We start from the raw sequence: 21,904 nt of genomic DNA, 5'->3' as shown, positions 1-21,904 counted from the left end.
AAGGAGGAAGAAGATGTCGCCTGTGAACTCCCTGGACTGGACCTGCGCAGAAGGGTAACAAGTTAGGGGCATTTGCCCAGCGGGAGGGGTAGGCCAGGGGGGAGGAGGGAGGGGGGCAATACACGGGAGGGGGGGTGGGGGGTTAGCGCCGAGGAGGTTTCCTTCCCCTTTAAGGCCAACTTTTCTTTCCCGGGGGCTAATCATCTGAAAAGCGCCCGGTTCATTCCATCCTCTTTATCACGGGGGCACAGTCATCTGACAGGCGCCCGATTTTCTCCAAATATTATGATGATGGAGGCACAGTATTATGAAAGGGGTCCGTAAAACCTTTTAGTATCATCTTCATTTCTTCCGTTTGCTGAACGATGTATTCCATCCAGTAGGAAAAAAACAGTAAAGGGTGCCTGGTGGGAAGGGGCCTTTATAGGGAGGAATGAGAGGAGTTTTTTTTTATTGTGGTGGGCGGTGTTTTCATACCCCAAGGAGGAGCTCTCTCTGTAGTAAGTTCTGCCAAGTGACGTAACAAAATAAAAATTTTCTTTTTAAAATTGCTCAATGCAATGTGCTGATAACACACAAATTAGTATCAACAGTGTCCCAAAAGATAGCGCAAATGCACACTAGTCAATTTTCGTTGCCAAAGTGGTTTCCAGCATAGTGGGAAGATGACAAAATTTCATTAGCCATCGACTCGACCCTGATGTGCACCATTTGTCACAAGCATACTGATTATGAACCAAGTGTTCAGTATTGCCCCATAATCATTCCAACTTCACTTGAACACCCAAGTACCCTCATGTGTCATTGCCACCCCTTGCTTTTGTTATGAGTGCTTTGGTCTCTTTGTGCATTGTAATATGTAAAATTTGTTTGCTGCTAAAGTGATCAAAATCCCGCTACAGCCATAACTCTTTTACAAAATAAGTAACGGTTGATAGCAAGAAATATTTTATTTGCAGATTCTAGACTCTTTTAGTGTTACTATACCTGGAAAAGTAAAAAAGAAGAAATACACAGTGCGCTTGCGTTTGAATGTCATCACCATTTATTATATTTTAAGTCTGGAACTGAACTTGAAAAGGATAATTTCTCAAGGGAATGGAGATTAGAGGGGGCAAAAAGAGGAGACATGTTTCTCTCATTTTTTTTGTTTTAAAAGTCTAAATCCTTAAAATTTCCCTGCCTTTCCAAATAAAGATAGTACAGGAATTCAAGTATGCCTTGAAGGGCTTTAATACAAAATGTTTCCTTTAAAAAAAGAAGAAAAAAAAAAAAAACACACACACAAAGACAGAGAAAACTTTGCACATGCCAGAGCCCCTGGCACCATTCACTTTGGTAAGGCTGAATAATAGATGCAAATTGGTGCTCCAGACACAGGGGAATGAAATCTCCTCCATGTGGGCTTGGGGTGCAAAGCAGGGAAGGTGTTTGTAACCTGGCAGATCTGTTCCCTTTGCAAACTTCAAGAGAGCTCTCAAGATAGAAATGAATGCCAGCTTCTAAGGGAAGAATAATAGGTGAACATTTGCATGTAAATATATTTCTACAGAGGGAAAAACCTTGGTAAAAAAAAAAAAGCCTTTTTTTGTTAAACCATAGACTATATTGTTTTAAAATTCATCTATCACATTATAAAGCAGAAGCCTCAGTCCCTGAATTAGGTTGGATGTCTTGCAGCTGGGTGAATTACATGGAAGGATATTGTGACCGTTAATTCAACATTCATTATTGCATTTCACATATTTTTCTGCATCCTATCTTAGATGAGGGATGCTGATATCCCAAGGCAATAAAGGAAAACAATAGCAGCAGGAAAACAAAAGACTTAACAGGGGATATCTTGGAGATTGTTGGCTTTTGATAAGTTTGTAGAGCAAACTTGATCATTTCTGTTCACCAATTTCACACACTAAAATACAGAAGCTATCTGCTGTAGGTGCTGCAATGCTGGCCCTCTTTTCAAGAAACTATACCCCCAAAACCATTTATTGAGGCGACCTTTTCAATTTTGTGGTATTGTTTTAAATATATGTACAGAATTCCATCTCTTGCTTTGAGGGCAGCCTTAGGCCATGACAAAGTTTTCAGAGAAATATGAAATCAGTTATCTGTGTTTTGCTTGTCACGCATCCAAGCTTGGATTTTTTCCTTCAGTTCTGGCACTGAAAAAAAAGAACACACCGGTTATATGTAAATGCTAGTTTCCATTAAAACCATTAAAATCTAAAAAGACATCTGATAAAAGAAACTGAAAGAATTAAGTATTGCCTTTCTATAGATAATGATCATCTTCTAATATGTGCCCTATAATGTAAATGTAGGCCCCATCATTATTCCCTATTTTCATTTTGCCTTAGGGCAGAGACAAAACGTGAAGATTCGGGGAAATTAGTCACCCTTAAATCTCCCCAATTCTTAGCGTGTTCCCTTACCCTTAATATTGTTTATTATTGAGATACAGCATTGTGACAGAACCAGCCAAGGTTATAGGGCAGTGACAGATGTCCCTTGTTTTCTCTCTCCTAGATAACATTCAAATAGCCGCTAGGGAAACATACTTTCAACCATCATTATTTGACAAGTCAGAGGCATTCCAAGCAGCAGCGTAGTAAATATTTATAAGTCATTAAGATAAGCACTTTTTGATTTAGCTTTGCTAGTGGAAGAAGCTCTGATCCTGGGAGTATATCTTAACGCTCAAAGAAGAGACGATTAGTCGCCAGGCGTTAAATCTCCCCGAATCGCCTGGTGTGGACAAAGCCTAAAACCTGTGTTAAAATAAGACAGGCTTTGAAAAAAATAGGGGAGTAACCGAAAACAAATTTAAAAATTAAAGAAGTAAATAAATAAAGAAGTGAATGAACACAATACTTTTAACATTTCTCATTGTTATTAAGTTAAACACTTTGTATTCTAACATCAGTATGCCTTGAATGTATCTGTATAATAAACTGTGTAATATTTATAAACTATTGGCTAGGTAGGAGATGACTTGCTATACACAAATGCCCACCCCTTCTTTAAAACCCCACCATTATTTTATCCATTGATTTTTTATTTTACTATGCTGATGACAAGTCTAATATACTGTAGAACGTCCAGATACCATACTCAACCTTATAGTTAGAAACCCAAAGACAATTTAACACCAATGAACTGCATATGAAACATGAAAAATATCAAGCATATTTCCATATGTGTAAATACCTCAACCACTACAAATGCAAATGCACTACTTCTGGTTTTTCCTTCTAACCACCCTTAAAGTGATACTGACACTAAAAAACAACTTTTTAAAATATGAAATAAAAGTTACCTATAGGTCATGTTGATAATTTTTGCCGAGAGGTTTGGTTGTATAAGTTGTTGTTAGTTGAAGTTTCTAAAACTGACCAACCTGACTGTCCCATCTCAGCCTGTCAGTTAAAGTTTCTAATGCTAACGGACTCCTGCTTCACAAATATGGCAGCCCCCTTACACAGGAACTTGGGGCATCAGACAGGTAATGTAAAAAACCTTGTGCAAATACTTCATGGCACAGTTATAAGTAGCTTTTAAAGGCAATATTATGATAGATGTAAAAAAAAAGTTTAATTTCTGGTGTCCGTGTCTCTAATATTAAAGGGGTTGTTCACCTTCAAACAACTAGTTGTTATCAGATAGATCACCAGAAATAACGACTTTTTCCAATGACTTTCTATTTTCTATGTGTCACGGTTTTTCTAATATTGAAGTATAAAGTGTAATTTCTCTCCTTCTGAAGCAGCTCTGGGAGGGGGGGTCGCCGATCCTGTAAACTGTTCTAAATGGATACATTTAGTTGATACATTTCTTATCTTTGTCCCTGCTGAGCAGAATCTCTGGGTTTCATTACAGGCAGCTGTTAGAATTGATACAATAGTTGCTAATACGCCAGAGATGATGCTGAGAAATGTATCAACTAAATGTTGCAAAATTGTAACAGTTTAGAGTCTGTATCTGAATTACTGAGCTGTCAGACTCAAACACCAGAGACACTAACATTCAACTTTAAACTTAGATTTTGGAAAAAACGTAAAAAATTAATTATGGAAAGTAATTGGAAAAAAGTCATTATTTCTAGGGAACAATCTAAAAACAACTAAATTGAAAAAAGTGTTTGGAAGGTGAACAACCCCTTTAATAATTACCTCGCTGTGGCCATGAGTGATATGGATTGGCAAAGGACATGCCAAGTTTGGCAGTATGTAATTAAAAGGAGAATATTTATACCTGGTTCAAGCATGTTTTCTGTAAGTGTCTGTCTGTTAAATGGGTCTGTGGAAGAATTCAAGAGATGCCTTAAAATGATAGATCTATCCATGATGGTCCCAGATGGAAGTCTCACTGGTTCTGTCATTAGTGTGTCCATGAGAGGATCTGCATTATTAAAGACAAAGTCAACTGAACAATCTCTACAACAATGAAATTAAACCATGATATCTATTATATGTGAATTTATTTGCAATAATTTTGCATGGTCTATACAATAAAACTGCTGCAAACAGCTTCATATTTTGAAGTACACTGCTTAACTGTCACAAAAGAGCCAAACGCATATCCACTTATGGGTGCAGAGATTCGCACTCAAAAAAATGTCAGTGGCATGGCTAAGAAATAAACCTACTGCAATGACTATACCGTGTGTGCCAAAAATTTGATTACATGATAGTACATGCATGCTGTAGCATGTTCAGCAGAATCAAGTTGCTAGAGCCTAAAACAGTAGGGTAAGATGTTTATGCCTGTGCACCTGGGATCAATGAACTAAATAAAAACCCTGTCAGGAAACAAGCTAGTATTCAATAACTTCAATGTTTGTGCTTTCACTTGGTATTCTTTACCAGTTGACTTAAAAATAAGTAAAAATATGTGCATTACAAATACTGTACATTGTGAGACACTACATTTGTAGGCGACCAGAAGCAATATGTTAACGCACCTCTGAATTCATCTGGAGCATCACTGTAATCTATCTCTGCACGAGCATTTCTGGCAACAATCTCTTCCACTTTCTCTGCAAGCAGCTTAAATTTTTCTATGGCAATTGTAGACTTAATTCCAGCTTTCTTCATCTTTGAAATAACTTCTTCAAAAAGGTCCTTGCTGTATGATCTCTGCAATAATAATACACTAATAAAGCAATAATTTATTAATGCTTGAGCCTGTGGTCTCAATCATTCACCAATCGGGGTTTTAAAAAAGAAAATAAAAAGCAACAGAAAATGATTGGCAGCAAGCAGATACAGAGCCCACGTGAGAGTTCAGGAATTTATGCGTGGTTTCAGTAAATGATGGTTAAAGAAGAAATGAGGAATAATAATACATATATTGTTTTTAGTGAACACAAACCTGGTCATCAGCAATAGCTTTTGCAAATCGGGCACAATCTAAATGCAAATAGATATCCGTAAGCTGGTCCAGAAGCTTCTTTGGTTCAAACCCATATTTCTCTGGGTTTTCGACTTTCAGGTCTCGACATTTTGGTCCACACAATTGCTGGAGGTTAAAATTTAACATTGCTGCTAGCCTGGGCCCTAGCTCCTAAAGAAAATGAATAAAAATATATTTTAAAACTGGAAACTCCAGAAGGACTCTGCAGAACGCATATATAAACTGTGATACTTACAGGTCTCAAGAAAGGCTTCTGTACTTGTTTAGTAAGGATGTGAAACATATCTACAGTCTCAGTTGCTAGAGCAAGATATGAACGAGAAACACGCTCATCCTGAGCAAGTTGCGACTGCCGTGCTTGCTGCTGATCCTAAACACAAAAGACAATTTAAGATCCATAAAAAATGTGCATGTACGTTTAAAGGCATCTCCATTTATTTTAACAGATTTTCTTTATTGCAGTTTAAACATCCATTTATATAGAAAGAAGGAAGATAAAGTATCAAAGAGGTAGAGCTTCGGAATATTCCAAGGAAGAAAGAGAAGGTAAGGAAGGGATGGGTCTCCTTTAGGCGGCTCAAAGTATTGGCGAAGCGGGTATGTCTTATTGGGCAGCCTAACGTGGACAAAGATCTATTGGTCAGTTTCTGTCCTTATATATCAATAGACCTCGTCCTTTCACAATATATATGCATATTCCCATGTTGCCTTCTGCAGAGAAAAGGTAGAAGTTAACTTTTGACTGGGAAGAACCCTGTTGTTTAGTTTTTTCCAAAAGTTTAAAGTCGGAGGTCATTGGTTTTCATGCTATTTGCGTGGTTCACTATACTTTTGATTGAATCAGGATTGTTAATAAATAAATACAGAGGAGAGTCTATTATTTTCAGATTATAAACCATCCACAAGGAGAACTCTAATATTACCTTTCACTTTCCCTTCCCTGGGGCATCATTCTTCTGTTCTTATCCTTCACTTACTAGGTTCTGAAAAGTGTCACTCAAATTTATTTTAATAGCTTGTACTCTGATACAACTATTTCTCAGGCTCACTCAAAGGCACCCATTTTATGCGTGCAAGTTTTCTATGTGTAGTAAGGATGAGTAATGATGCAATATATCCTTAAAATATACTGTTAGTTACATATAGCTACAAAGAGACCTATATTGAGTGTGAACGTATCAGATATGACTATGAAAATCACCCGTGGCAACTGTTCCCAATGTTCCTTGTTTCTCATCTCCTCCTGCATCTCATGGATGCGTTTAAGTGATTCTAGACTCTCATCCAGGAGAAACGTGGTATCATTTATGAGCATGTTTATGTAACGTACAAACTGCTTGCCAGAGCTGGGGGAAAAAAGAAAAAAAAAACAACTTCAGATACACAAACTTAAAGCTAGTACCACCCTGGTATTTTAGTACAATTTATTCAAACACTTTTAAAGCTACAATTGCCAGTGCTAATATAAATTAACTAGTCAACTATGATAATGGTCATAATAATTTTTTAATTAAAAAGAAACAAAAAAACATTAAACAAAAAGATTTAGGAAAAAATGATTAGAAGAAAAAAAAAATCATACTACTCACTTAAACTCCTCCATAAAAGTGTTGTGATGAGCCAGATTCTGCCACAGGCTTTTAAAAATAGTGCTGATGTGATAACGAATAGTGAACTTATCATAGAACTCACTCGTGGAACCTGTGTGCTCCACATCTATTAAAAAAGAAAGAAAAAAACATTCCAAGAGCGTATAGTAGCAATGATCTATTTCTTTTAATGATAAGATTGAAAAGAGCAACTACAGTATCTACAGAGTTATTAAAGTTCAACTGGATAAAATGTAAAGACTTATAAGCAATAAAAAATAATACACTTGCATGTAATCTAACACTGTTGCATCAAAGATCTCATTTGTATCAATGAGTGCACTTCACAAAAAACTTTCCAGGAATGACTATACACCCAATAATAGCTAAAATGATTAAGGAATTTAGGGGTAGGACATGAACAGCAAAATAGTATTTGTTAAATATAGTATGATATTGAAAAACTGCAAACTAATTTATTTGTTCTTGGAACATTTTTCAGAGGTCAATCTTTATTCTAAAATTTACTATAAACCTAATTATCTACCTTGGAAGGACCAAACCTGAAGTAGCTTAAATTCCCCAGTGTATCAAACACAATAGATTTTTTTGTGATTAAAACAATAAGCAAAATGTATGTTCAGCACAAGCTCCATTAATTGAACTTATTTTGAAAAGGGGCCCCTTTAATGTGCGACTACTGAGTATTCATTTATACACACTAAATGCACAGAAAGAAAACGGTGAAGTCATTTAAGCACAGTATCACAGAGCAAAAAAGATTTTCTTCTCATTATTTGGATCTTAATACCTCAAGTCTACTAGAAAATCATGTAAACAATTAATAAACCAAATAGACTGGCATTGCTTCTAATAAGGGTTAATTATATCTTAGTTTGGATCAAGCACAAGTACTGTTTTAATACTAATCATTTTAAAAAATTTGGATTTTTAGGATAAAACTGAGTCTATGGGAGATGGTCTTTCCATAAGTTCTGAAGAATTCCATTATATACTAGGGAGCTTATCCGTCATGTGCTGTGTATCCTGTGCCTCCTTTTTCAGCTTTGAATGACTGCCCCCATGGCTATACAGAAGCTTTGTAATATAAACTATTGTAGAATTCCTGAAGCAAACACACCAATTTTAGTGGTGCAGGGCAACAGTAAGTTATACTGTCATTCCATTAAAAAAATTTTTGGTGTTTCTATTCCTTTAAGCACTGCAGTTAAAAATGAACAAAAAGATTCACCCCGATGATTATGACTACAACTATCATGAGGATAAATAGTGATGAACTCCCTGTCTTTATTGTCTGACAAAGTGCCCTGTCATTGTGTTCTGTTCACCAATTCCTCACCTGTGTAAAATTTCATAAGTGAGGGGACCAATAGCTTAGTTGATAAAGGATGACTTTCTATCATTTCAAAGAACTTTTGAGTTCTGTGCTGGATGGCAGGATTGGTCACAAACATGACTTCTACCAGCTTGGCCACAAGGTAAGGATTTCGTATATAGTTCTGATTGCACAGTAGCACAACCAAAAATGTTGCAACATCTTGCGTGCAGGGTTCAAAGAGAACCTGAGGAGCATATCTGAAAAAACAAACAAAAAAAAAACATGACAAACAATGCTGTTAGCATAACATTATAATATGCTTAGGAATACACTAAACAAAGATTAAAAAAAACTAGCAGACAAGACTTCTTCTAATTCTAATTTTTAATCCGAGACCTCTGGTTGGCACTCCGCTCCAGCCCGGAGTTTGTTTTGCAGAGTGCACCAATGCCCTCTAGATGTTTTCCCAATGATTATCTCCTTCACTTTTGGCAAGCATATGCACAGTACAGAAATTCTTTTACTGTTTCTGCGGGCACCATCATTTGGTACAGGAGATTATTGGAAAGAATAGATAAAATGATTGTAGCACGTTCTGCAGTATAAAATCTAGGCCAAAATGTTTTTTTAAGAGCACTGGCCAGGGTCAAAGCTTAATCTCCCAGTAATTTTAAGTGGCATGGTCAAGCTTCAATGGTCAAGATTTCTCCAAAAGAGTTAACTACCACATATCAAAATTTTCATGTAACTTTTTTGTATTGTTTTATGACTGAGGCACTTTGGGTAACTTTCTTTACCATGTGTTTGTTCAGCTTGTCTAATGGATAACTGAATGTTCAATCTCTTTACGGTGATGTGATTATTTCGCCTGAACCCACTAATCTAAATCACATAGGAGGCCCATGTTGACCTTATTCACTTTTTGATGCAGTTCTTTGCTAATGGGCCTGCATGATCAGAGCAGCCATGCTTGGCAGGGCCATTCACATGAAGGGTGGTGGTATGGGTTATTTGCTTTGAGTGCCTTTGTCAGTTCATGCAGTTCCAAAAATGTATTATTCCAGAATACAGATGATTTTTGGCCTATAAATTTAGACATACATTTTAGTGCCAAAATGAACTATACAAGCAGAGTGTCAAATGTCTTTGAAGTCAACAGCAGGTTGCACTGACAGTGACAGGCTTTTCTCTGCTGAAAAACTGCCTGGTGTGCCATTATGTAAAATTTTACCTTGAAAGTATGACCTATTTGTCATCATATCTTGGGAAATATGTGGCTACTGGCGTGCCTTGTTGGCCTTTCATTAGCAAAATATTATTTATGCGGTCAATATCTTGTATTATGCGAAATACTAATCAGAGAATTTACAATTTTATAGGATAATTTTAATTTTTAAATTTACTCTATATTTTTATCTCAATCATTAATAAACATGTTTTTTGCCTTCCTCTGGATCAACTAGCAGTTAGCAGGTTATACATAGACATAAAATGTGGAACTTGATGTGTCTTTTTTATACCCAACTCATCATGATACTATGTAAACATACATTTGCTAGTGACAAAACAAACTTGAAACAATATACTTACTGCACAATGAAAAACAAAAATTCAGCAACGTCTTCTACATAAAACTCAGGCAGCGTTGCAAACATTTTGGGTATATCCATATTTAGAGGCAGTGTTATGCTATTGGAAGAGGAGAAAAAAATAGAGAAATTTATAAACAACATCCATAGCAATAACAATAAAAGATGATGAGTTGCTAAAACAAATTCACTGTACTGTTCACTGGACAGTACAAAGCAAAAAACAATACATTTAGAAACCATAGCTTTAAAGCTGAATAATACCTAGAACACAGGTATAAAGGGGAACTGTAACTGGAGTAAAATATATACATCAAGCTATAGTAGATAATATTCTGTTGTGATTTTGCAATTTATTTTAAACTTTCTGGACAAGATTTAAATGCACATTCAATGTGTGGTTAGTTTAAATTAACCAGCTCTTATAGGGATGTTGTGCCCTTTTATAAAAAGTAGATAAAAGGTAAGTTGTTTAGAATGCAATAGCAATTTAATTATCCAAAAAACAATTTTTTGCACAGTGAAAAAATTATTCTAAGCAACTTTCCAATACACATTAAAGGGAAATATACCCCCCTTTGTAGAATCGGTTACGGTTGAGTAAACAAAATATTTATTTATACAACTTTTTTTTTTTAACATAAGCCCAACTGAATGATCTCATTTTAAGAGTGGGTATATTTTCTCTTTATTTACAGAATCTGGGAAATCAAGACATCTAATAATACCCAGAAGTTAGACAGGTGCCTGCTCCAAACCACCTGAATTACAAAGAAGTCCTAAAGTCACCCATGGTAAGCCATGCAAAAATGCTTTCTTTGGCATTCTTGTATGAATTACCACAAGTGACTTCAGGGCTTTTCAACAAATAAGTTGTTTTGGCCTGCAATAGTGTGTTTATGTCATATTATATTGAATAATATGTTGGTACTAGAAGCTAAAAAGCAGCATGCTAAAGTAAACCAAGAAGTACTTCCAGGCAAACACTAGGAAGAATTGTCCTGTAGAATTTTAAGCTATAGTTGGGTGAGTAAATTACTCATGTCCATGATGAATCAAAAAGCAGTTTTGAGAGCCTCTTATGCTCACCTTAGAAACCACAGCAGTGGAAGATGTTGGCAAGCCAGGAATGTTTGATGTCTTGAATACACAGTGATGTAAAAGGCAAGCCTAATTACTATAGTGCAGTTCATTCAGTTCTGAAATGTCACTGATCTAACTGGATGTCCATAAAAGCAAACCTAATTAAAATTTCTAGATGAATCCCTCTAACCTACTTTACTTCATGTGATCTTTCAATCCCTTAACAATTGTCAATTAATCAGAGGAGGAAAAAACAACAAAAACAGAAGCTCACTTTGGATATGAAGGATCCATGATACGTAGTAGGAGCTGGATCACCATTCCATAAAAATTTAAACATCTCCGGAGAAAACTTTCATCCAACAAACCAGTATCTGCACAGGCTTTGCAGCGAACCAGCTTCTGCAATTTGAAGGACCAATAGGGTTGAACCATATGAAGAACTGTTATGTTTGAATATTAACAATAAAGATTAATAGAAGGAACAGCCCCTCGTGGAAATCTAGAGCAGAAATGTCAGTTATCTTCACCATTTAAGAACTATGGGAACATAAACCTGGTGCAGTAACTAAACGACACATACCAATGGTAGAATACTGTATTTATGAAAGGCAAGTCTATTAAAAGTGCAGTGGAAAAGTGTTCAGTATTATTACATTAGTCCAGTTTGTTGTAAGAAGTGCTTTTAAAAAGAAATGTAAGAATTTAAAGGGAAAACAGCAATCATGGTACACTCATTGCATGTAATTTCATCATAACACATGCCCTCAAAGTCTAAACCCCATCTACATCAATTTTCAAACGAGAACACCTTCTTTCAATGCCCCACGTTCACCTTGAATTGAAATGCCTTTCACTAGACTACTGAACTAAAAAGGAAATGTAAGAACAAACCTTGAGTTGAGTTTTGCAGCGCTTTAACATTTCTCTATGTCTTGCTGCTAATGGGGAATCTTTCCACTGACTTTCATTATTCTTAAGCTCTTCCACGGTCCTGTAAAATCACACATGACAGACTGAATCAAAGCAAAACACATTGAAGGTGCACCGTTTTTTTTATTACCGCTGAAACTACTTTTTAGAAAATGGAGCGGAAATATGAATATAAACAAAAAATAAGTCCTTTTGGCAGTTTTACTCTGTTTGTTTGTTACAGGGCATCAGCACAGGTTGAAAGCTCTGGACAATCAACAAAATGCCCCCATACCTCCCTTGCTAAATATGTGGGTTTGAGTTTCCACGTTCCCATTCTTGGATGATTACATCATGCACAAATATAAAACAGTAGAGTAAAGTATCCTTTACTAGATGAATGTGCCAAATCAACATCAAAACATTAAGGGGTTGAATTAGTATTTCTCAAGTAGGGTGACTGCAGAGGTGCTGGCTTCAAGAACAACACACACAGAAAGCAAAGAAACCATAAAGCTAAAAACTACCAACCTGTTAAGTTCTCTGATGGCCCGTAAGCGACGGATGTACCGACGGCAGCTGGGTAGGATGGCTAGGTGATGGGCATGAAGAGTCAGGAAAAAGCACTCTGTTGGAAACTTGGGTTCCGAAAATAAAGATGGATCATTACCTAGAAAAAACAAATGAATATAGTCAGTAAAGAGTCTTGATATAGGTGCACTATCAAAGACAAAATACTGTATTTGCAAGTTGTATTCACAATGTAAGATAAGATTATTATGCATCTGGACAGCATTCTTTTTCTCTCATATACCAAAAAGCCTTTTAGTGCTTTTATGAAAGGTTTGTCTGCCACTGTTCTATGTGAGTCAGCCAGAGCACTTTCTATTAAATTACATTATGAGCAGTGACAGGCAAATAGGGATTCCACCAAATGACAGCTGTGGGCCAAATATCTGTGTGCAGTTAGCCTGAATACTTTAACTGTAATGAGAAAGTAGGCAGTGAAATAAGTCCCCACTGCACTCTAGACAATTTTTAGCAAAATAAGAACCAGTAATCTATTTTGCAGTTGGGAAAATTGAGTGTCGTGTAAGGTCTTTCATGATCTAAATATTTTCTTACATTTTGCATTATGACTTTGCAACTAGTAGCACCTATTCTTGGGAAGACATCATGCAGTCAATGAGTTAGTTAAAGGGGCTGTTCACCTTGCAACACTTTTTCTCAGTTCAGTTGGTTTCAGATAGTTTAACAGAAATAATGAATTTTTCCCATTACTTTACATTTTTTTACTGTTTTTCCAAAATCTAAGTTTAATGTCACTGTCTCTGGTGTTTCAGTCTGGCAGCTCAGTAATTCAGGTGCAGACACTAAACGGTTACAATTTTGCAACTATTAGTTGATACATTTTTCAGCAGCATCTCTGGAGTATTGACAACTATTGTATCAATTCTTACAGCTGCCTTATGAAACCCAGGGATTCTGTTCAGCAGGGCTAAAGATAAGAAATGTATCAACTAAATGTACCAATTTAGAATAGTTTAGACCCCCCACCCAGAGCTGCTTTAGAAGGTGAAAAATGACACCTTAGACTTCAATTTTATAAAAAAAAACAACAAAAAAAAACAACAAAAAAAAACAGTCACACATAGAAAATAGAAAGCAATAGGAAAAAAGTCTGTTTCTGGTAAACTATCTGAAACCAACTGAACTGAGAAAAAGTGTTGGAAGGTGAACAACGTAAGGTGTATAACGGAATAATCAAGACGAAACATTTTAAACTTGCTAACTTTGGCAGTGTAAGAGCATCCCTGCAACTTATTAACTGGGAAAGACTTTTCAAAGGATTAAACACATAAGGAAAATTGAATGTCTAAAATTCTACTTAAAATATATATGTCAATTTAATATCCCTCTAAGCAAGGAAAGATGTTGCAAAGTAAAAGCATTATTGGTTGATAGAAAGTGTTGAGTTTGGAAGAAAAAACATGCATTTAAATGATTAGCTGTGTCAGCTGAAACTTTTATTAATTTTTATTAACATGTATTTATAATGCAGAGTGTGTATACTGAACATAAAGATTACATATAAAAACACAACCAACATATGGGCCCTGTTTAGAAAACAAAGTTTTTAGTCTAAATGGGATCAGGAATCAGCAAGGTGAAATGTGCGCACAGTAAGTAGAAGAAGACCAATAATTAAGTACAAAGAGGACCTTGCTTTACACAGATAAATGAGATAAGAATGTTCAATAGAGTCATTTTACCATTCAGATGATGTTACTATATGTGATGAAGCAACCATATACAAATAAAAGTAAACCATACAAATGTAACATAACAATCCAAAGAAAATAGAAAGGCTAATAAAGTCTTCACCTATGGCAACCTTTCAGCAAGAAGCACAGTTAGGTCCATATATCTTTGGACAGAGACAATTTTTTTTCTAATTCTGGTTCTGTACATTACCACAATGAATTTTAAATGAAACAACTCAGATGCAGTTGAACTACAGCCTTTCAGCTTTAACTTAGTGGGTTGAACAAAAAGATTGCATAAAAATGTGATGAACTAAAGCCTTTTTTTAAAACAATCACTTCATTTCAGGGGCTCAAAGGTAATTAAACAAATTAAAAAACTGAAAATAAAATGTTCATTTCTAATACTTGGTTGAAAACCCTTTGCTGGCAATGACAGCCTGAAGTCTTGAACTCATGGACATCACCAGATTCTGGATTTCCTCCTTTTTAATGCTCTGACAGGCCTTTAGTGCAGCAGCTTTCAGTTGCTGTTTGTTTGTGGGCCTTTCTGTCCAAATTTTAAGTGAAATGCAGCTCAATTGGGTTCAGAATACTCCACTTCTTTGCTTTAATAAACTCCTGGGTTGCTTTGGCTGTATGTTTTGGGTCATTGTCCATCTGCATTATGAAACACATCCGAATCAATTTGATTGCATTTAGCTGGATTTGAGCAGACAGAATGTCTCTGAACACCTCAGAATTAATTTGTCTGCTTCTGTCCTGTGTCACATTATCGATAAACACTAGTGTCCCAATGCCACTGGCAGCCATGCACGTCCAAGCAATCACACTGCCTCTGCCATGTTTTATAGATGATGTGGTATGCTTTGGATCATGAGCTGTTCAACGCCTTCTCCATACTTTTTTCTTGCCATGGTAGAGGATGATCTTGGTTTCATCTGTCCAAAGAGTTTTTTTGAGAACTGTGCTGGCTTTTTTAATGTTTTTTTTAAATTTTTTTAGCAAAGTCAAATCTAGCCTTTCTATTCTTGATGCTTATGAGTGGCTTGCACCTTGCAGTGCACCCTCTGTATTTACTTTCATGCAGTCTTCTCTTTATGGTAGACTTGGATATTGATAAGCCTACTTGCTGGTGAGTGCTGTTCACTTGTTTGGCTGTTGATGGAAATGATTCTGAGATCATCCACCACTGTTGTGGACCTAACTGTATACTGGTCACCTGTTTAAAGGGGTACAAAGGCAAAAATGATAATCTCAAACTTACTTAGATCAGACATCCAGCTAGTCACCTCCTCGGTTGAAGCTTTAATGCGGGTTTCATCACTGGGTAAGAGAATGCGGCACTTAGAGTGAAAAATATACATAGGATCCACGGTCTCCAGCTTAATCTTAGAGCTGAGCTGCTGCAGCACCCATAGGAAATTAAGCATGAAGCCATCTGTAGAAACCAGTCTATCATCTGTCTGCAATTTAGAAGTATGCATTAAAAGTAAAGTTCAGTTTACTCATGCTGCAAAATGTAAGAAATACATTATCTGGTGGCAGGTTGTTCTTACCTGAATCTGTGCCTTTTTGATGTTGGCATTAACAAGAGCAGCCATATAGTTAAGGGCAGCTTCTCTGGTTTCTCCATTTAGCAGTATACTATGTATAATCTTGAACAATTCTTGCTAAAAAAAAAAATAAAAAAAAAAATATGCACATTCGAATAATACTTTTCAACTCAGTAACACAACATATATGCTAACATCTGAATGACAGTGACCCTGTGTTAAGCCACTTAATAATTAAAAACAACAGCAAAACCCTGTAAGGCGAGCATCTGTCTATGCTTTTATGCTGGGATGTGTTTGTGCTTGTTACATTAATCATCAGTTCAAAGATGCAGAAATTGTGAACCAGATTTTGACCTCTAATATATTCACAAAACATTGGTTGCTATTAATTTGACTTGACCTACTGCCTTCTACAGTAACCATAAGATTTCTTGAAAATTCCGTGTTCACTGATATTCTGCAGACCTAGGTTTTCTCTCTCTCTACTTGTACTCTAACTGTTAAACTATTTACATTTTCTCAGTAATTATAACACAGTACCTATTGCTTGATCCTAACTAAACTGCATTAATCCATTTTGGAGGAAAAAAAACCCCTTATTTAAAGTCTAAGGGGCCAATTTACTAACATTCAGATTTCTATTTTTTTCACGAATCTCTAAAAATGTTTAAATTCTTTTTTTAAAAATAGCACATCATCCTGTGTTTTTTTGTTTGTACCCCCATCAGAAGCAGACTTTCTGGAGAGTACACTTTATTAGGAGAATGGAATACCTAACAGCACCCATAGACTCCAATGATTATTTTTCCACCTTTTGGAGAGGAAAAAAAAAAGCTTACCAAAATTCAATAAAAAGAGTTTAAAAACATTTTTTAGCTTTAATTTCAACCTTTTAAGGGGATCCAGTCATCGGAAAACATGTTTTTTTCAAAACGCATCAGTTAATAGTGCTACTCCAGCAGAATTCTTGAAATCTGACATGGGGCTAGACATTTTGTCAATTTCCCAGCTGCCCCATGTCATGTGACTTGTGACTGCACTTTAGGAGAGAAATGCTTTCTGGCAGGCTGCTGTTTTTCCTTCTCAATGTAACTGAATGTGTCTCAGTGAGACATGGGCTTTTACTATGGAGTGTTGTTCTTAGATCTACCAGGCAGCTGTTATCTTGTGTTAGGGAGCTGCTATCTGGTTACCTTTCCATTGTTCTTTTGTTTGGCTGCTGGGGAGGAAAAGGGAGGTGGTGATATCACTCCAACTTGCAGTACAGCAGTAAAGAGTGATTGAAGTTTATCAGAGCACAAGTCACATGACTTGGGGCAGCTGGGAAATTGACAATATGTCTAGCCCCATGTCAGATTTCAAAATTGAATATAAAAAAATCTGTTTGCTCTTTTGAGAAATGGATTTCAGTGCGGAATTCTGCTGGAGCAGCACTATTAACTGATTCATTTTGAAAAAATGTTTTTTTCCCATAACAGTATCCCTTTAACTTCCACTACCTTTGTTCTTTCAAAGTGTTCATACTAATTGTATGTATGTACAATGTGTACATGCTAAATGTGTCCCTTGAAACATAAGTTATTTTAATTGCAATGTGTCTGATATCTGCTCTGCAGTTTTCAGCCATTTTGAGCTTTTGTCTAAACAAAGCCATGTGCTATTGTGTTTGTTAGTGCTGCCACTGCAACACCATTGAAACTAGAATCCTGCATTCAATCCTGACCAAAACATTATCTGCAAATAGCATCCCTGTGCCTACACAGATTACCTTGGGCAATACCAGAGATGGCCAGGACTGCTCTTAAAGCTCTGGGTATATAGTAGGTGCTATATAAAGCACTATAAAATACTTAATGGTCCTTTGGAAAATACATATTCATTACCTTCCTCCAGAAAAAAAATAAACTTCAGACAATAATACATGCCTAAAACAATAAAATCAGAGTTAACCCTTTAAGTGCTAGCAGTATTTCACAATCCATTTGCACTCCATGCCAGACGGTTTTTGAACATTTTAGGGGCATTTCCTGGGGGGTATTTTTCGTTTACCTAGGAAAACTATACATTGGTTTTTTTTTCAGGAGAACCCAAGGTTTCTAAATCTGCCTGAGATTTTAAGTATTTCCACTTCTGGTACAAGATTTAGAGCTCTAAATACCAAAAATAAAAAGATTGCCATTTTCACATAGGAATTTATACCAGAAAAATATTTTATTTTATGCACAACATTCAACTGATTCAGAAAGCCTTAAAGGGGACCTGTCACCCAAAAAAATTATTCAAAATCCTATTTTATCACATTAGTCAAGCAAAATGAACTTTAATTACACTATATAAATTATTTGAATGTTGCTTCCTTCAGTCTGGGATTTCAAAATTATAGCAAGCAGGCAGCAGCCATTTTGTGCACACTGTTATTAAGGCAAGCCTTGCATCATCTCAGAATCTTGTTTATGCACCAGAATGGGGGACCCGATGTCCATCCCCATGCCCTGGCTACACATTTAAATGGTAAAGAGAACGGGGGATTATGTGGAGAGCAGGGACATCTAGGAAGTGCTGAATGGAAAGTTGAAGTAATTTTCTGTCCTGCCTCTATGCCCAAGGCTGAGATTTTTAAATGAGCTTAAAACAGCTATGAATGCTTTAATAAAAAATAGAATTTGGTATTAGGAAGTACTTTGCAATGTCTGTGATTTATTATCCTATATGTGAAAAAGGTATATTTGCTAACCACTATACAGGTCACAGTTATACATTCTGTACTTTTTGGTTTTTCTTTTGATCTATTTTTGTTTTTTGATTTATTTGCTTTTTTTTTATTGAAAAACAATCATAAATAAAGAGATTTAAAAATAAAAACAGGGTAATTAGATTAGCTGTGCAAAATAAAAAATGTTTCTAATATAGTTAGTTAGCCAAAAATGTAATGTATAAAGGCTGGAGTGATTTGATGTATAACATGTCAGTTAGAACACTACTTTTCAGCTCTCTTGGTTTACACTGACTGGTTACCCGGCAGTAACCAATCAGAGACTTGAGGGGAGGGGCCACATGGGTCATATCTGTTGCTTTTGAATCTGAGCTGAATGCTGAGGATCAATTACAAACTCACTGAACAGAAATGTACCATGTGGCCCCCCTTCAAGTCGCTGACTATAAAAGTTATAGAGCTGAAAAGCAGGAAGTTGGATTCTGGCTGTTTTATTAGACATCTGTTCACACCAGCCTTTATATATTACATTTTTGGCTAACTATATTAAAAACATTTTTTATTTTGCACAGCCTATCTATTTAACCAGTTTTTATTTTCACACTGAACTATTCCTTTCATGTTTAATTTGAAAAGGACTTTTATTATAAAGATTTGTGTGTCTGGGTGACAGGTCCACTTTAAGTGTCTCGAATGTGCCAATACCAGATATGTATAGTTTAATAGAGATTTCTGACTTCTATATAACAAAAACTCCCAGCAGTAAATTACCACATTTCAGAGTACTACAGTAGAATATGGCATACTTTGGATTCCAAAGCCAATAAATACGGGAACAGTAGGTTTACCCTAGGAAACCATATATTTTTGAAAAGTATACATTTTTTTTAATCCAAAATGGGTAATCATGTCTTTCTATTGCTATTTACCAAATATCAACACTTTACTGAGTTCAGTGGTAAAAATGATATGGTATGAAAAATCACTTCAAAATTTCACTTTGCAATTGTGTATCTCCCACATAGCATTAGGTACCAAGAAAAAACATCCTAAATATGAATGACAGGGGACCACTGAACACATTCTGATGAATCTAAAATGAGTAAGTATCTGGTGTTTATAGACCCCAAAATGAAGTTGCATACCAAAAGAAAACATCCTAAATATGAACACTAGGGGGTAGATTTACATAGGGTGAAATATTGATGGTTAATTAACCCTCGATATTCGACTGCCGAAGGTAAATCCTTCGACTTCGAATATCGAAGTCGAAGGATTTACCGCAATTAGTTAGATCGAACAATTAAATCCTTCAAATCGAACCATTCAAAGGATTTTAATCCATCGATCGAACGATTTTCTACGACCAAAAAAAGCTTAGAAAGCCTATGGGTACCTTCCCCATAGTCTAACATTGCACCTCGGTAGGTTTTACTTGCGAAGTAGGGGGGTCAAAGTTTTTTTTAAAGAGACAGTACTTATTCGAATGGTCGAATAGTCAAACGATTTTAGTTCGAATCATTCGAAGACGTAGTCGAAGGTCGAAGTAGCCAATTCGATGGTCGAAGTAGCCAAAAAAATCAAGTGAAATTCGAAGTTTTTTTTATTCTATTCCTTCACTCGAACTAAGTAAATGTGCCCCTAGGGGTCCACTGAACAGTTTGACGGCCAATATGCATAGATTTACAAAACTATTCGGCGTATAGAGGCATCCAAATGCAAACAGTGCATAAATATTTTCACGGCTGACACTTTCTGGCTGCTGCAATATAAGCAACCGGTGTATATTATGTACCATAAGACTCCCATAAGAGTACGTAGACCCTAGAAAACCATATATTTTTGGACAACACATTCTGACAAATCTAAGATGAGTAAATTAATCTTTCTACAACAAAGTACCAAGCTGCAAAGCTATACTGAATGTAGAGACTTTTTATAACATTTCTGAAAAAAAGAAAATCAGCATAAGACATTCTAAATATGAACACCATGGATCTACTGAACACTTTGATGCCAATTTGCATAGCTTTACCAATCTATGCGGCACACAAAGACCAAATGGATATATTTAGCAGACAAATTTCCATGGGCAAAAACAAATAAAGAAGAAGGCAGAATGCAATAAAACTACTAAAACCAATGCTTTTTTTTTTGCCTGATCAGCAGTCAGGATCACAGTTTAAGAGTATCAACAATGTTTATATAAAGATAGCCACTGGCTTTTCAAACCCCTTTACCAAACAATGCATTAGAATTTTGCAAGGTTCTGTAAGTGTGTTGACAAATAATCGGAGCCTTCAAGAATTAAATATCAATAAAGTAAATTATAAAATCAGTTGCACTAGTTAACAAAATGAAATGATTTGAAATTATGACAACTTTATGCTCCGCTCAGCTGCAGACCTCCGACTCGTGACATAAAGAAAACCACAAGACTACTTGTAAGAAACAATATATATATATATATATATATATATAAGAGGCCTGCTTCAAAGGAAAGTCAGTAGGTATCAAAAGCAGTTATCAAACGGTGGTATCAAAATGGTCTCCACGGTTTCCGGATTCTGGCCTGAAAACACAACTGTGAATTTTTTTGCCAGGTATCTTGTGAAAAATCCCCTAGATCCTAGAGTATGAAAGATGGAGTGATAATGCATGAAAGATCTTCCAATCCACATAATGCAGATTTCTTCTCCTATCAGCTGGTCATAACTATCCCAAGAAAAAAAAAAATGTGACCCAACTTTCTGCTCTTGCAAAGCTGGCTAACTATTCAGTAGGTATACTCCTGAGCAAGTTTACAAAGAATTTCTAGAAGTAAAAGTTTGAAACTGCTCTAGTTGATAACACTTTTACAAACTCACTTGTAATGTGTTGCCATGTTCTTAGCATTGCATAAATGGTACATGTCCGAAAACCTTTACTATGGCACTCTGGTCAGTTGTAGTCAAAAGAAAAATTACACCCTTAGCAGGCAACAGAATGTCCAAAAATACTAAAACTATTGTGTAAATGGACACGTATGAAAACTGGGCATTTTGTGTAAACAATAAGAATGCTTTACATACGAGATCCCACTTCCCCCCAGCTTAGCTGCCTCCCCCACCCCCCGGGGAAATGGCCCTAACTTTTTACTTACCCCTTGATGGAGAGTCAAAGAATCGGAGTTCACCGCAGCCATCTTCCGGGTCTTTGTGTCTTCCTCCGGCGCTTCGGCAATTTTTTGTCCATTTCGGCACATGTGCAGTTGTTGCAAACAGGTAAATTGCTCCTACTGCGCATGCGCCGCCTCACTGGTCTCTGTCTCAGCTTTACGAAGACCCGGAAGATGGCTGTGGTGAACTCCAATGCTGTGACTCTGCACCGAAGGGTAAGTAAAAAGTTAGGGGTATTTCCCGAGGGGGGGGAGGAGGGAGTCTATGTGGGGGGGGGGTTGGT

At 36.2% G+C, this 21,904-nt stretch overlaps 1 protein-coding gene across 2 annotated transcripts in view; it reads right to left on the bottom strand.

Annotated features, from left to right (window-relative positions):
- Positions 1-1,027: 1,027 nt before the first annotated feature.
- The window catches only part of ube4b.L (ubiquitination factor E4B L homeolog), a 73,317-nt gene continuing 52,440 nt past the window's right edge, over positions 1,028-21,904 (bottom strand). For both annotated transcript variants that reach the window (XM_041569135.1, XM_018225629.2), the window contains 14 exons: positions 15,751-15,864; positions 15,459-15,657; positions 12,459-12,597; positions 11,910-12,009; positions 11,290-11,417; positions 9,934-10,032; positions 8,365-8,600; positions 7,005-7,131; positions 6,617-6,761; positions 5,651-5,785; positions 5,374-5,565; positions 4,964-5,138; positions 4,255-4,401; positions 1,028-2,165 (listed from right to left, as the gene is read on the bottom strand). In XM_041569135.1, coding sequence (XP_041425069.1) covers positions 2,104-2,165; positions 4,255-4,401; positions 4,964-5,138; positions 5,374-5,565; positions 5,651-5,785; positions 6,617-6,761; positions 7,005-7,131; positions 8,365-8,600; positions 9,934-10,032; positions 11,290-11,417; positions 11,910-12,009; positions 12,459-12,597; positions 15,459-15,657; positions 15,751-15,864 — 1,998 coding nt within the window. In that variant the 3' untranslated portion in view covers positions 1,028-2,103. The remainder of the gene's footprint in view (positions 2,166-4,254; positions 4,402-4,963; positions 5,139-5,373; positions 5,566-5,650; positions 5,786-6,616; positions 6,762-7,004; positions 7,132-8,364; positions 8,601-9,933; positions 10,033-11,289; positions 11,418-11,909; positions 12,010-12,458; positions 12,598-15,458; positions 15,658-15,750; positions 15,865-21,904) is intronic.

This window comes from Xenopus laevis, chromosome 7L (genome assembly GCF_017654675.1).
Source record: "Xenopus laevis strain J_2021 chromosome 7L, Xenopus_laevis_v10.1, whole genome shotgun sequence".
Lineage (NCBI taxonomy): Eukaryota > Metazoa > Chordata > Amphibia > Anura > Pipidae > Xenopus > Xenopus laevis.
This window is presented reverse-complemented; position numbering and strand designations above follow the sequence as displayed.